The 14,475-nt window shown below is 40.3% G+C and overlaps 1 protein-coding gene across 3 annotated transcripts in view; it reads right to left on the reverse strand.

Moving 5' to 3' along the window:
• The window catches only part of LOC108714671 (cadherin EGF LAG seven-pass G-type receptor 3-like), a 152,167-nt gene that overhangs the window by 43,850 nt on the left and 93,842 nt on the right, over nucleotides 1-14,475 (reverse strand). For all 3 annotated transcript variants that reach the window (XR_005967069.1, XM_041590844.1, XM_041590843.1), the window contains exons 4-6: nucleotides 6,539-6,654; nucleotides 1,589-1,677; nucleotides 325-482 (exon numbers count right to left, since the gene is read on the reverse strand). Coding sequence is in view for 2 of the 3 variants with exons in the window: in XM_041590844.1 (XP_041446778.1) it covers nucleotides 325-482; nucleotides 1,589-1,677; nucleotides 6,539-6,654 (363 nt within the window). In the remaining variant the exon portion in view is untranslated. The remainder of the gene's footprint in view (nucleotides 1-324; nucleotides 483-1,588; nucleotides 1,678-6,538; nucleotides 6,655-14,475) is intronic.

The raw sequence follows: 14,475 nt of genomic DNA on the forward strand, positions 1-14,475 counted from the left end.
CTGAAAGTGGAAACTGGAGAGCTACTGAATAAAAAGCTAAATAACTCAAAAACCACAAATAATAAAACAAATGAATGCCAGTTGCAAATTGTTTCATAATATCATACCAAAAGTTAACTCATAGGTAAACAAGTCCTTTAATAATAGTTTTTTTCTGATTTAGCCGATTAGTCTATAATATAACTCATGAGTTTCAACCTGATTTATCTTCTCATGAATAACAGGCATGTCACTATGACAAAGCAACTGAAGTATCACAATAAGATAATCACATTGACACTTGGCTTTTATGATTATCTATTATCTAGAATAAAGTGTTCTTACTTTTTGGAGCTGGACTGTACCCCTTCTGCTGCACATGAATGGTTCCCAATCTCACTGCCAAACTTTAAAGCTACAGAAATGTCACAATCGTCAACTGCCAGGACAGCAATCTTCTCTCTGGAAGGTCCCTGGGCCACCCCCATGGATCCAGTCTTGGGCTAAAAATGAAGAAATATTAAGGAAATATGTCAGAACATTGTATAAGAAGAACATCAGGTATAACAAGCTGCACTTGAAATGAGGATAATGAAAGTGGGATTGCCGTAGAACCAGGAAGAATTAAGCTGCTACTAGAACATCTATTTACTTAGAAAAAGGTGCAGATGCTGAAGACCCAGCACAATGCTCATCTGTAAATGGTGATTGTGGGATGCTCCTATTTTACCCTGAACCCTAAACTTTGGACTCTGATGACCTAACGCTGGCCCCACTCACCTTTCCATCAAATATGCTCTCATCTCCCCCTAAACCCTAAACTTTGGACTCTGATGACCTAACGCTGGCCCCACTCTCCTTTCCTGAATTAAACTTACAAGCCGAGGATAGTTAAGGAATAAAAATATTTTCTATAGTATAAGTACAAGTTAGGCTTGTAGACAACATAGGCAGGTTACAAAGGGTCACAAAAGCAATCACACAATGAAGGATTTGATCTGCTATTAGATGTTATTAAAAGAGGAGGTGGGTGTGAGACAAAGCAGGGCAGTAGGGTGAGAATAACAATGAGTTTCTGGGACAAGGATAGCTATTAGCAGAGGTTGACATCATAAACCTTGCTGAGCAACCCCTGGTGAGATCATATGGCCTTTCAGCTACTGGGAAGCATATTATTTACTGAAATGCATTTTTCTAACCCTTCTTGAACATTCAATCACCCCTCCCTTTTAGGCAGTAAACACAATCACAAGCACTCCTCCATGTAACAAACAATAAAGAACCTGCTAATAAACAGCATATTGGAAACTACCCTCTACAACTCAACCACTGGGACATAGAAGTCTAGAACTGGTCATTAGCATCTAATTATAATTCTCACGGTAGGTGTCGATGGCTCTCTTACGGCCTAACACAGATTAGGGCTATCACTTTTATAGAGCGACTCTTGGTCCATCATTGCTTGCCCCACAGGAGATTCCTCCCCATCCCCCTCACACTCCAGATAATGGAGTAATTTCTCAGAAATGTACGGAGCAGAAGATTTGATAAAAGAGACGAATCAAAGAGAAATGTTGATGATGATGATGATGATGATGATTCCGTGTACCTTGTTGTAGTACCGAAGTAACACAGTGTGCCATCTTCCATCGCTGACACCTCCAGCTACATATGGAGTCACCAGGGTGCTGGATTCACCTTAGAATTACACAATGGAAATGCACATCAGAAGTCAACAACATTACATAGTAATTGGTTGGAAATTCCAGATAAGACATCTTTATATGCTATTATAAGAGATCAACAATAACCTTCTTATCTCTGGCCATACACAGCAGGGGAAATACTGCCCTTTTCAGCTGAGGCAATGCACTAATGAAATCCATACAATGCCAGTTCTGTCAGCTGCCCTTTGACCTCCCCATCAATATCCAACAGATGTCCTCATGGCCGGGCTTCCTCTTGCTGTTCTGGAGCATTAATTAAGAAATGCTGGTGTACTGAATAGGGACAGAGTCCTTTTAACTGCTGGGGTTTTAAGAGCCAGCATTATTAATGAACATATTTCAAGTAACCGTGGCCACTTTCACTTTAGCTCTTCTCTCTACCCTTGCTAGATATGTCATTGTCCTGGTTTTCATTATGGTCACCAGCAGTAGATGTTTTCCTACAATATGGTGGTTCCCAAGCTGTAGTACAGGTATGGGACCTGTTATCCAGAATGCTCGGGACCTGTTGTTTTCCGGATAACATCTTTCCATAATTTGGATCTACTAGAAAATCATATAAATATTAAATAAACCCAATAGGCTGGTTTTGCTTCCATTGGTGATTAATTATATCTTAGTTGGGATCAAGTACAAGCTACTGTTTTATTATTACAGAGAAAAAGGAAATCATTTTCAAAAATTTGGATTATTTGGATAAAATGGAGTCTATGGGAGACGGCCTTTCTGGATAACGGGTTCTGGATTACGGATCCCATACCAGATTTCACATTACTACTAGAGAGAGAACACAATCTCACTGGTTTATTTAAGTCTCCTATGGTCTTACTTCTCCAAAGTTTCTGTGAATAGCCCAAAAGTTTTGCACAGCTTATACCAAATTTAGTATATTTATATAACATGAATGCATTGGGTATTTGAGGGGGATGTCCCCCATTTATCAAGTTTATTTCTATTTTTAATTGGCATTTTACTTTGCTAATGAGTGGGGTTGAGCTGATTACTAGTTATAAGACATTGGAAACTCTTAATACAGGTTGACCTTGCATATCTGGAAACCCGGTATCCAGAAAGTGCTGAATTATGGAAAGGCCGTCTCCTGTAGACTCCATTTTATCCAAATATTGAAAAATTATTTCCTTTTTCTCTGTAATAATAACACAAAACCTTGTACTTGATCCAAACTTAGATATAATTAGTAGACTTAAAGATGAAGATCCAGAAAGATCCTTTATCTGGAAAACCCCAGGTCCCAGGCATTCTGGATAACAGATCCCATACCTGTAGTTCCAATTTCCCTCTCTTTATTGCCCCCATTGACCCATGCCCCTAATTCTAACCAGTTTCTTAAACCTCCCTACTTCTAGTCTCTTATCCCTCAACCTTTGTAGGTGAGATTGTGCATCAGTCCTATTACACGTTGGCCAAGGGGTACCACTACAGCTATGCCCCTAATTCTGCAGAGGCTTCTGCACATATAAGAGCCATCTTTGATGAATAAAGTGCACATGGCCACAATACAGAACAAGCCAGCATATAGAGAGATCTCCCTGGTTAACATGTGGCGTCAAATAAGGTTTTCCCTAGTTGTGTTCACTTAATGCTTTCGCTGAATTGTTTACCGCACCTCGTGCCACAAACTAATGGAGTTATGGGAGACTGTAAAGGGATACACAGGGATTTGCAACTATTTGGCATTATACCGTTTGCATAAATAACCCCAACTGTCTCAAGAGATGGCCATCTTGTTTATTCTTGTTTAGTGTAGCTCTGAAACGGCAGTACATGAAATATGCATGTTCCAGGGCATCTCCAGGGACGGCTAGTTTCCTTCTTAGATATGCAGACTTTTATTGACTGATCTGACCAAGACACACAGCTGTGGGCTTCAAGAGCTGCCTATTGCCAGCAAACAAACACATTCACTGAGGCTCCCTAACCAGCCTAGAGCCTTTCAGATAACGCATCCCACTGACAGCTCAAAGTGAGTGGGGGTTCTGGGGTTTGGTCCACTGTGCCATAAACTAATACAATTGTTGGCATTTGCTGTCTACATCACAAATGTCGCTTTCAGCCTTGGGATTACCAACTCCCACATCAGAAGACAATGCAAAAAGGATTACTTTTAGTAAAAATGACTTATAATTAAAGTTAAAGGGCAGCTAAAGGCCTAATAAAACATTAGAGATCCTCATTGTCCTAGACATGAGCCCACCCTAAAACAAATGTGACATGAGCTTCAAAAAATATTTAAAAACAATTATTTACAACTTTTAAACATAATCCCATATTGAAATATGAAAAACACCAGTGTTTTGTCTTTTTTATGACTTTTTTTGGCATCCAGGATATGATGTCACTGCCATAATATTGTTGAGAAGGTAGCTTCACCGCATCAATTATCAAACAGATTTTGGCGAAAAAGGGTAACGTATTGGAAAGTTTGCACTTTGATAAGTTTGCGGAGCAACGATTGTTCGCCTGAACGAAAATGCACCTCGTGAAACAGCTCAAAACTTCTCTAGTGATGAACTTTTTTGCTAGTCTTCTTCGCCTAGTACAGCGGTCCCCAACCTTTTTTTACCCATGAGCCCCATTCAAATGTAAAAATAAGTTGGTGAGCAACACTAGCATGCAAAAAGCTCCTGGGGTGCCAAATATGGGCTGTGATTGGCTATTGGTAGTCCCTATGAAGACTTGACGCCTACAGGAGGCTCTGTTTGGCAATACACAAGGTTTTAATGTAACTAAAACTTGCCTTCAAGCCAGTAATCAAAAAAAAATAAGCTCCTGCTTTGAGGCCACTGGGAGCAACATCCAAGGGGTTGGAGAGCAATGCTTCCTACATCACCCCTAGTAGTCATAAAATAATTTTACTGTTGCTACTTCTGTCTCTAGTGAATTTTCAGGTTTGCCACAGCTATTCACAAAAAATATATAGACATTTCTGCAAGTTTAGAAGTATTACAGTATAATACAAATATAGTATATTCATATATTTTTTGCTTCTGCGTAAATATCGGATCTTATGAGGTCTTCGTCTTCTGGTTCTGTTCCCGCTAACATACAAAGCAGAGACATAACAAGATCTGACATAGAGTTTGTAAGGAACCGCTGCTTTATCAAAAGGAGAGCTCCATGCCAACAGACCAGGGGCATAGAGTTAAATGTGCTATTTACTGGGTGCTCTAATGCCAATCTATGTTCATGTATCCGATGATCTGTGAGAGTTGGAAGTGACAGACAGGGCTCCCAGAGGTCCCCATCACAAGGTTAATACTTCTCACACTAGACTCTCGCTATGAAATATTAATGGGATCATGTTCAGCCGAGTGATATATCCAAATATCCTTCCACTTCAAGTGGCATTGAACATGATTGTCGATTATTTGTGTGTGCTGCTAAATCATCCATGTTCAAAGGATGTCACCTTAAAAGAAGGACATATAAGAACTCCAGCTGTTCCTGTACTGCAACTCCCATCACCCTCAGGCAGTTGCTATTGAGTGGAGAGTTATGGAAGCTTTAGTCGAAGAATTTCTAACTATTCTAAATATTGCACTTCCATTGTATTACCCATCATACAATGCCGTATTTCTGAAGATGCCTGAATTCGGCACATCCAACCTGTCTCCCTCCAGCTGCTGCAGAACTTCAGTGACCTGCACTTGCATGGAATTCTGGGACTGTTGTGGTTCAGAAAGATTACAGAAGTCCAGGTTTGATGTTTTTGAGCTACTAGGGATGCACCGGATCCAGGATTCCAGGATTCCAGAATCCTTTTTCAGCAGAATTCGGATTCGGCCAAAACCTTCTGCCAGGCAGGGCCAAATCCAAATCCTAATTTGCATATGAAAATTAGGGCGGGGAGGGAAATCGTGTGACTATTTATCACCAAACAAGGAAGTAAAAAATGTTTTCCCCTTCCCATCCCTAATTTGCATATGCAAATTAGAATTTGGATTCAGTTCGGTATTTCCAAAAAACAATTATTATTCAGCTGCTGCAGTCTATAAAGGCCTGTCAAAAAAGGGCCAGTACATGCTGGAATATAGCCCCCAACTCAAAAGGGCACCCAAGTCAAAAATCCAAAGATATATTCCAAATCAATTCTCTCAAAGTTAAAAAGTCACTCTTTATTCAGCATGAATATTAAAAAGTAGGCATACAGACCAATTGATACTCCGCCTTATGCGTTTCGCACCCACAGGCACTTATTCATAGGCATTACTGTTGTTACATTTGGTCACAAAATTTATACCCCAGTTCGGTATTTGGCCAAATCCAAAATAGTGGATTCAGTGCATCCCTATGAGCTACACATTTGGTCCTACTGAGCCCAGTGGATTCCACTATTTGGATATGTTCACAGAATGTAACAGCAATGGGGTTGTATTGGAATCAGTAATGTTTTAATATTATTATCGACGTCACCCTTTTCCGATAGACCCTCATGATGTTTTGAAGCAAGGCCTGAAAACCAAGATTTGGTTTAGAATTACTGATGTAATGTAATATTTTAATGACTGTTCAAAAATTAAATCCATTATTGAAAGGAGAATTTTGCTATATAAAAGAGGAATAAATGAACCACCCGAACAATAGAACAATGCAATTTAACCCTGACCAATAATTACCCCTTGTTTTTAAAGATAGGCTTGCAAAACCTGATATGACTCCTGCAACATATTTTACTGCACCCCAAAATAGCCTGCCAGTAAAAGGGTTACAGCGGCTGATAATCATAATGCTCAATATAATGCATGCAGTTGGCACAGAAAGTTCTATTAGGACTGAGAGGCAGAAAGTTGGAGCTGCTACAGAACACAAACCTGTGGAATATTTCAGCTGCACCTGTCCGTCATTAATCTCCACCGCGATGAAGTCGTGTTTCTCGTTCAGTCGGCCATTGTAGAACAGGAGGCCGTTCCTCTCCTTGGTGGCGAAGCTGAAGGAAAAATCAAAAGAAGAAAGTCATTATGTCACATCTTGGTATTCTGAGACTGAATAGGTAAAACAAAGAGAGAGGGAGACAGATAGAAGGATAATCAGTTAGACAAACAGAATTGTGATATTTTATAACAAGGGGTACATTATTTCTTATAATATAAAAGTATTAAACTCAACTAGGCACCACTAAGCATTGATTATTACTGAAGACATCGCCCGCCGAGCACCATTTATAAGGATATATTTTACATGTTACTTATTGCTCTATTGTGCCTCTTATTTCATGCCACTTCATCTTTCAAAGACTGAGGGATGAGGGCAGTGACATCATCAAAGGTATGGGTAGTGATGTCACCTGAGGGCAGGGCCAGAACTAGCGGTCGGCAGAAGAGGCAAGTTCCTCTTAGCAGACCCCATTGGGGGACACCGGGAGAAAGGGGGCAGAAACTGGTTCCGTGTCTGCTGTATGACACCACATTTTGTCTCCCACATACGCCACTTTTTGTCTCCCACGATGAAAGCACATCTGGGCTCAGGGATGAGGGCAGTGACATCATCAATGGTATGGGTAGTGATGTCACCTGAGAGCAGGTAAGAACTAGGGGTAGGCAGAAGAGGCAAATCTTAGCAGACCCCATGGGGGGACCCTGGAACAAAGGGTGTTTTTTGCATGGGCGGTTGTAAGGGCAAGCAGGAAAGGGGGTTTTAAAATGGAGGCTGTCATCTGCTCACACTTGGAGCACTTTGTTGGCCAGATCCTGTATGGCCCAACCATATATCACAAAACTAAAACTAGAGATCAGAGTTGCCAGGTTGGAGGGTTTCCAGCCAAATTGGGCTACTAATTTAAAGCCTAGGCGGGTTTTGAAAGTACAAACTAGCCAAGGTACGGATTTGGGCTACTTTTTGGGCGTTTGGCCTTTTGGAAACCAGCCAAAGTTTTTTCTTGCCCTTATGTACCAAGCATACCTCTCCCAATGCATTTTGGGTAATTTAGTTTTTGTTTAACAATTTGCCAACTGCCAAGTTTAATGTAACACTACAATATCCAGCATGCAATGGGACTGGCTTGTGGAGAAGTCGGGAGTTACCAGATTTTGGCCTCTGTACCCCAGTCTCCCATCCCATTCTCACGTTTTCTGGTGAATTTCCTAATTTTCAGACAATTTTGGGGCAAAAATCTGCTGGCCACCAAAATGTCTACAGGTTGAGCTGTTTTAACAATATTTATTGAAATTGTATATGAATTAGGGCCTTATGGGGCCACTATACCTCCTGGGCCCCCCTCTGTAGTTGCACCCTTGGTGACGGGAGAATCTGTCCCATTTTACTTCATAGAAAATTTGCAAACCAATGAAAACTTGAAAAAAGCTTATTTTAACATAAATTCATTTTTTTTTTTTAGACTTTTGTTTGCTGCACATATTGTGCTATTTTTGGGCTACTTTTGAAGTTCCTCTTGGCTAGTTTTGGGCTGGGTTTGTAGCTGACTTTGGCTGATTTTGACCTGGCAACCCTGCTAGAGATACAGTATGCAGCATACCCAAATACAAAGTATGACATGGTTAGAACCAAACTTAAGGTCTGTAACCCACTGGACTACAGTATCCACCCCAAAAGTACACACATAGACAGACAGACAGAATCTTCCTGCTAGGTCAGTAGTCAATATATACTGAATTTATTATCCATCCCTGTATCTGTCCCAATATTATCCATACCTCCCAACATAAAAAAAAGGGACAACATTTTTTTTTCCGTACGTAGCACAGCAATTGTTTTGACCACACCCCTTTATGTGGCCACACCCCCTAATTACCATGTTTGTTTTACAAAATTCGGCAGGTTATGAAAGTTTGAAAATATTTCTCCTTATCTTAACTGTGTTTTTTGTCTCAAAATTGTTACAAAGTATCTTATTTGCACCTGTTACCTGTTCCAAATAAGTGAGAAACTTTGTTTCTTTTTCTGGCTGTTCAGTGCAGAGAAAAGAGGGACTTTCCAGTACAAATGAGGGACTGCGGGTTGAGCTGTCAAAAGAGGGACTGTCCCTCCGAAAAAGGGACAGTTGGGAGGTATGTATTATCTATCCACCCTATGAATACATTCTAATATAACCTTCTGTTTCCATAGCCCCCTACCCTACCCCAAAGCAGATAAGTAGTTGAATAAGAATGATTGTATTGATAGAATACTTATTGAGACTACTTCCTGTAATAAGATAAGCCTGTTATTTTAAAGCAAGACCATTGCATGGCAATATATTGATTTGAATCCAGTCTTCCTCTTTGATGGAGTGTGGTCATTAGGGAAAGCTTAGCTTCTTATTGCTCGGATGTAAGTAAACTGAGATTTTTTTTTACGTTTGAAAAAAAAAAAAAATCCAATTAAAAATTACATTTTTTCAATAAAATAAAATAGGAGACTTAAAAAAGCACCCCCCCCCATTCCTAAGAAGTACTCTCCCGTTCAATTAAAAGAGAAATAAAGCCTAACTAAAGAAGTAGCTAGAAATCTTGTACTTTATGTTTTGGGTTTCTGTACCAGCCCACGGCAACCACAGCCCTTTAGCAGTAAAGATCTGTGTCTCCAAAGATGCCCCAGTAGCTCCCCATCTTCTTTTCTGCTGATTCACTGCACATGCTCTGTGCTGCTGTCACTTACTGAGCTTAGGGACCCACTCACAATATACAGTACACATAGAATAGAAATGTCACAATATAGGGCTGATTAGTAATTAATACACATAATTACTACATGGCAGCACAGAAACCAGTGCAATTAGCATCAGAATTTAATAATCAGCCCTGTAGTATCAGCTTATATTATAGACCAACCTCATTTTCTGCTGGATAATTAGTGACGAGCCCTAAGCTTAGCTTCTCAACAGCTGCTCAGAGCCCACTGAGCATGTGAGTGTCACAGACACTTTCCAAGATGGTGACCCCCTGTGACAAGTTTGAAGTCCTGGATCATTGCTGCTATTGACAAGCTGAAACTTTAGGCTGGTGTAATAAGTTCACTATATAAAATATGGGATTTATAGCCATATTCATTTTTAGGGTTTAGGTCTCCTTTAAGCCATGTTCCCAAGTAGTTTAATAAAAGGATACTGACTAGTTTTTAGTCTGATACAGTAAATGAGGGATAATTTACCAAAAAAATAGCTGCCCCCCCTCCCCTATATAAATAGGCAGTCTAATCATGACATTGAACAAAAACAAACAGTTCTTTAATTGTTTTTAATAACATTACCAAGCCATTTACTTTCTTATTCTGTTTAATAACTCAGTGCATTAATTACTGTGCCGGGGATGTGCTAAAAGTTCTGCGGAAAGCCTCTCCTATTTAGTATGATTTGCATAAACAGTAATTAAGCCACCCCCGGGCACAGCGTAGTCTGGCCCAAGCATGCGTGAACATGACATAACAACAGCACTAAACTGATGATTACTAGATCTGCACTCGGGAGATCAGCACAACTACGATCCCAGGGGTTATTTATTCACGGGGAGTGCGGAGGGCAACACGGGGGTCTGGTTGTGACTTAGTGACTCGGGGCAGGTGAGGGTCAGGTGAGCAGACACAATGGCCTTTCTCCTAATGAAAATGGAGCTGTTTGTTCCTGACATGGAGTTCATGTTTATTCTGTTGGATGCAAATCTTTCATGCTGAGGAACTGCCAAATTCCCTGTTATTACAGAGCGCACTGCATGTTTATATCACGCCTCCAAAGAAAACACAAAACCTGAACCTCAAATACTATTTTTTTTAATATAAAAGAGCTTCTGGGAACATTCACACAGATATCAGTGTATTGAGGAGGATATCAAAACTACGGTTTTTACTACTCTTTTCAGATATGTTACCCACTGTGCCTATTACAGGAGCAGTTCTCCTTTAAGTTAACATTTGGTATGTTCTAGAACAGGGGTCCCCAACCACCGGACAGTCCTGAACTGGGCTACCGAACAATGAACTTGGTGCGCCGATTGGACGCCGACCCCCTCCAACAACCTCCCAGACCCCTCCAACCACTCCCAACCAAAATTGCCTCATTTCCGGTCCCCTGTTCTAGAATGGCTATTTCTAAGAAACTATTCAATTGGTTTTCATTATTTATTTATTTTTTTATAGTTTTTTTTAATTCTTTGCCTTCTTCTTCTGATTCTTTTCAACTTTCAAAGGGGGGGTCACTGACTCCATCTAAAAACAAATGCTCTGTAAGTCTACACATTTAGGAGGGTATTTACTAAAACTTAAATTTTTTATTAAAACATAGTCGACCTTGCTCCCATCCACAACTTTAAAAATTTATCAAGAAATCAACTCAAAAAATTCAGTACAGGAAAAGTAGCCCGACAAACCCAGACTTTTTCGGATCATCATACCAAAACCAGCGCAGATCACCAGTGGCATAACTTTGCCCCCCTGAAAAAACCTTCAGAAGGGCCCGGCGCACTCCTATCCCCATTCTCCCGCCTACTTCCCATCCCGTCCAATTCTGCCCACGGCCTACTCTAACTCCGCCCAAGACCCATCTTGACCCCACCCACGGCCCACCCCGACTTGTGCGAGGAGGGTTTTTTTTAATTAGCTATAGAGGAAGCAGACCCCCACAATCCGGACTTCCACATGACCTCAAAAGGTTTTAACTGGAATATTCTTGGATTCTGATTTTTAGCAGCTTTGGGGCATTATAAATCTCTAAAAATATTACCTTTTTTTCCTCTAAAAACTCGACTAGAAAAAATCGAGGTTTAATAAATAGGCCCCTTATTGTTATTTCTATTTTTTATTACTCATCTTTCTATTCAGGTCTCTCCAATTCATATTCCAGTCTCTTATTCAAATCAACATCTGGTTGCTAGGGAAAGTTGAACCCTAGCAACTGGATTGCTGAAATTACAAACTGAAGAGCTGCTGAATAGAAAGCTAAATAACTAACAAAATAACAAATGAAAACCCATTGCAAATTGCCTCTACATCATACTAAAAGTTATCTCAAAGGTGAACATAAGGGCACTTCAGCATTCCTCTCTCAGCCTAAAAGCAAAAAGGACAATAGCTTGCAATCGAGTATATTAGGGACATAATAATACATTTAGTGATAGGCGAATTTGCGTAGTTTTTGATGCCGGCGTCCGTTTTTCACGCCGGCGCCTATTTTTTCGGCGCTGGCGTCTGTTTTTTTCCGAATTTTTTTTGACGCCAGCGTTTCGAAAAATTATTCGCCAGTAGAGAATCGCGCAAAGTCGCCACAAATTCGTGCCTGCCGAATAAATTCGCCCATCACTAAATACATTCTCTTTTGCATATCTAAAAGCATTTACTGTAAATCTATCCTACCGCCTCCAATCTGATCAGCCCACACTCAGGATCTGTACCTCCAGCCATTCAAGAACTGATACAAAAACAACCTGAAAACCTCTAAAAGTCTGAATTCATTTAGAGAGGTCCAATAGGATCAGCACAGCTCCCATTGACTTCTATAGGACCTCAACAACTTTTACCTGGCAACATTTTTTTTAGTGGTTTTTGTGGTTTTTACACTTGATAAATCTCAAAATTTTAGAGCTTTGTAAAATAGAATTTTTAGATTTCTGTGGAAAAAATCAAAATCTGATTGTTAGTAAATGACCCCCTAAGCGTTTACCCAAAATCTCACCCTAAATTACCTTGTGCCTTTCAGTTACCGGTATGGGACCTGTTATCCAAAATACTCAGGACCTGGGGTTTTCCGGATAATGGATCTGTAATTTGGATCTTCATACCTTAAGTCTACTAGAAAATCACGTAAATATTAAATATACCCAATGGGCTGGTTTTGCTTCCAATAAGGATTAATTATATCTTAGGTGGGATCAAGTACAAGCTACTGTTTTATTATTACAGAGAAATAAATATTTAAATAAAATTTTAAATAATTTAGATAAAATGGAGTCTATGGGGCAAATTCACTAAGCGATGAACATACGCTAGTGACGCTTTCGCCGCACTTCACCAGGGCGCTGGTAATTCACTAAAATCCGAAGTTGCGCTCAGGGAATTGAAAGGTAGGAAAATTGCGCTAGCGTTAATTCGTCAAGCAAAGCGAAGTTACGCTAGCGATGCCTAATTTGCATACGGCACCAAATTAAAGTACAATGGACGTATATGTAGCAGCAAATACATTACACTACACAAGCCTGGGAAAGCTTCATAAAATAAAATAGAGTTGTTATTTTGCCCTATACATGAGCCCAGTGTATAGTTTAGGTGCCATATGTTAGGAAATGTAGGGGGGAAGGAGGATACCCCCAAAAAAATTTATGATCTTTTTCAGCCTATCACCCTTAAAAAAGTAAAAGGCGCCAGCGTTTTTGGGACTTAGAAAAAAAATTCAACTTTTTTTTGTAGCAAGTCCTATCTACTCTATTGCACTTCGCCTGGTCTGAGGTGGCGAAGGCAAGTCTGGCGCAAGAGGTAAAGAAGTAGCGCTAGAGTAGGTCCACTTCGCTAGCGAATTTACACCAGCGCCCGTTAGTAAATCGGGGAAGTAACGAAATGACGTCACACTGGCGAATTTTCGCTAGCGTTAGCCGCTTCGCCCTTTACTAAATTTGCCCCTATGGGAGATGGTCATTTCGTAATTTGGAGCTTTCTGGATAATGGGTTTCCAGATAACGGATACCCTACCTGTGTATCAAAAGGAGAAAAATGGCATTCTTACCAAGTATCTCCTAGCCTGGACACCTCAGCAAAAGATGTGAGCCGCAAAGGGGGCCAGCCCAACAGTTTGGGAACCATTTACATATGGTGTGTGATGGATTGGCCCGCAAAACAAATGGAAAGAAAAAGGATATAGTAGAAGGGGGCTATATATATGGTGCATTGCCAAATGAAATTTCTAAACAATCCCAATTGACAAACCAACTAATGTTTATGCACATACAATATATGTTTCTCTTGATTGTTTGGACAATATACATATACCAAATATTGGCCAGCTTTAGCCTTGGACCCACATCTTCTAGTCTGGATAGGCATCTCCCAGATATTGTGCTATTGTTGAAGTCCAAACATCACTAAGAGAATATTTGGATGAACTTCTCTTTATAGCCATGCCCTCGCTGGGGAGTTAGGGGTTTGCAGATGAAGCCTGCAGCTGGGTAGAATCTCCACACTGTGCTTAAAGCCAGAAAACAGAAAGAATATATTAAGCACATGAATGATGTTAAATTCATATATTCCTGCTTTCATCTGATTTCTGCTTCCAAGCAACTGAAGTTGTAGAACCGGGCTTTCTGCAGCAAGAATCTTACCCAGGAACTTACAGTACATATGTAGAAGGTTTTCCAAATGAAATGGAAGATTTAGTTATCAGAGGAGGAGACGTACCCTAGAAAGGATATTTTCCACATCTGCTGTAGAACAGAGTTTGAGGAAATGTAGCATCACTGGTAGATATGAGGGTACTGGGTGCTGTAAATACATATTGGATGTGGCAGAAGTGTATTTTAGGGACATGGGTGCTTTGCAATGTGCTGCGGGTGCAAATATGGGGCTTCACATCATGAGTCAAGGGCCAGGGAGCCATGCTTGGGATTAGCATTAGATAAATTACAAGAGTCTACAGTTTTATTAGCTCTTTTTTGCAAATGTCACAAATTGCAATGACTAGAAATCTGCAACGGATCAGTTGACTTTTCTCATTCCCCATATATAACCTCATGTCAGTTCTTAAAAGCAAAGGTGACAGACCTTATCCACCTCCACCTTTTAGGATCAGGGCACACAGGCAGATTCGGGAAAATTAGTCGCCCGGCGACAAATCTCC

This window comes from Xenopus laevis, chromosome 4L (genome assembly GCF_017654675.1).
Source record: "Xenopus laevis strain J_2021 chromosome 4L, Xenopus_laevis_v10.1, whole genome shotgun sequence".
NCBI classification, from domain to species: Eukaryota; Metazoa; Chordata; class Amphibia; order Anura; family Pipidae; genus Xenopus; species Xenopus laevis.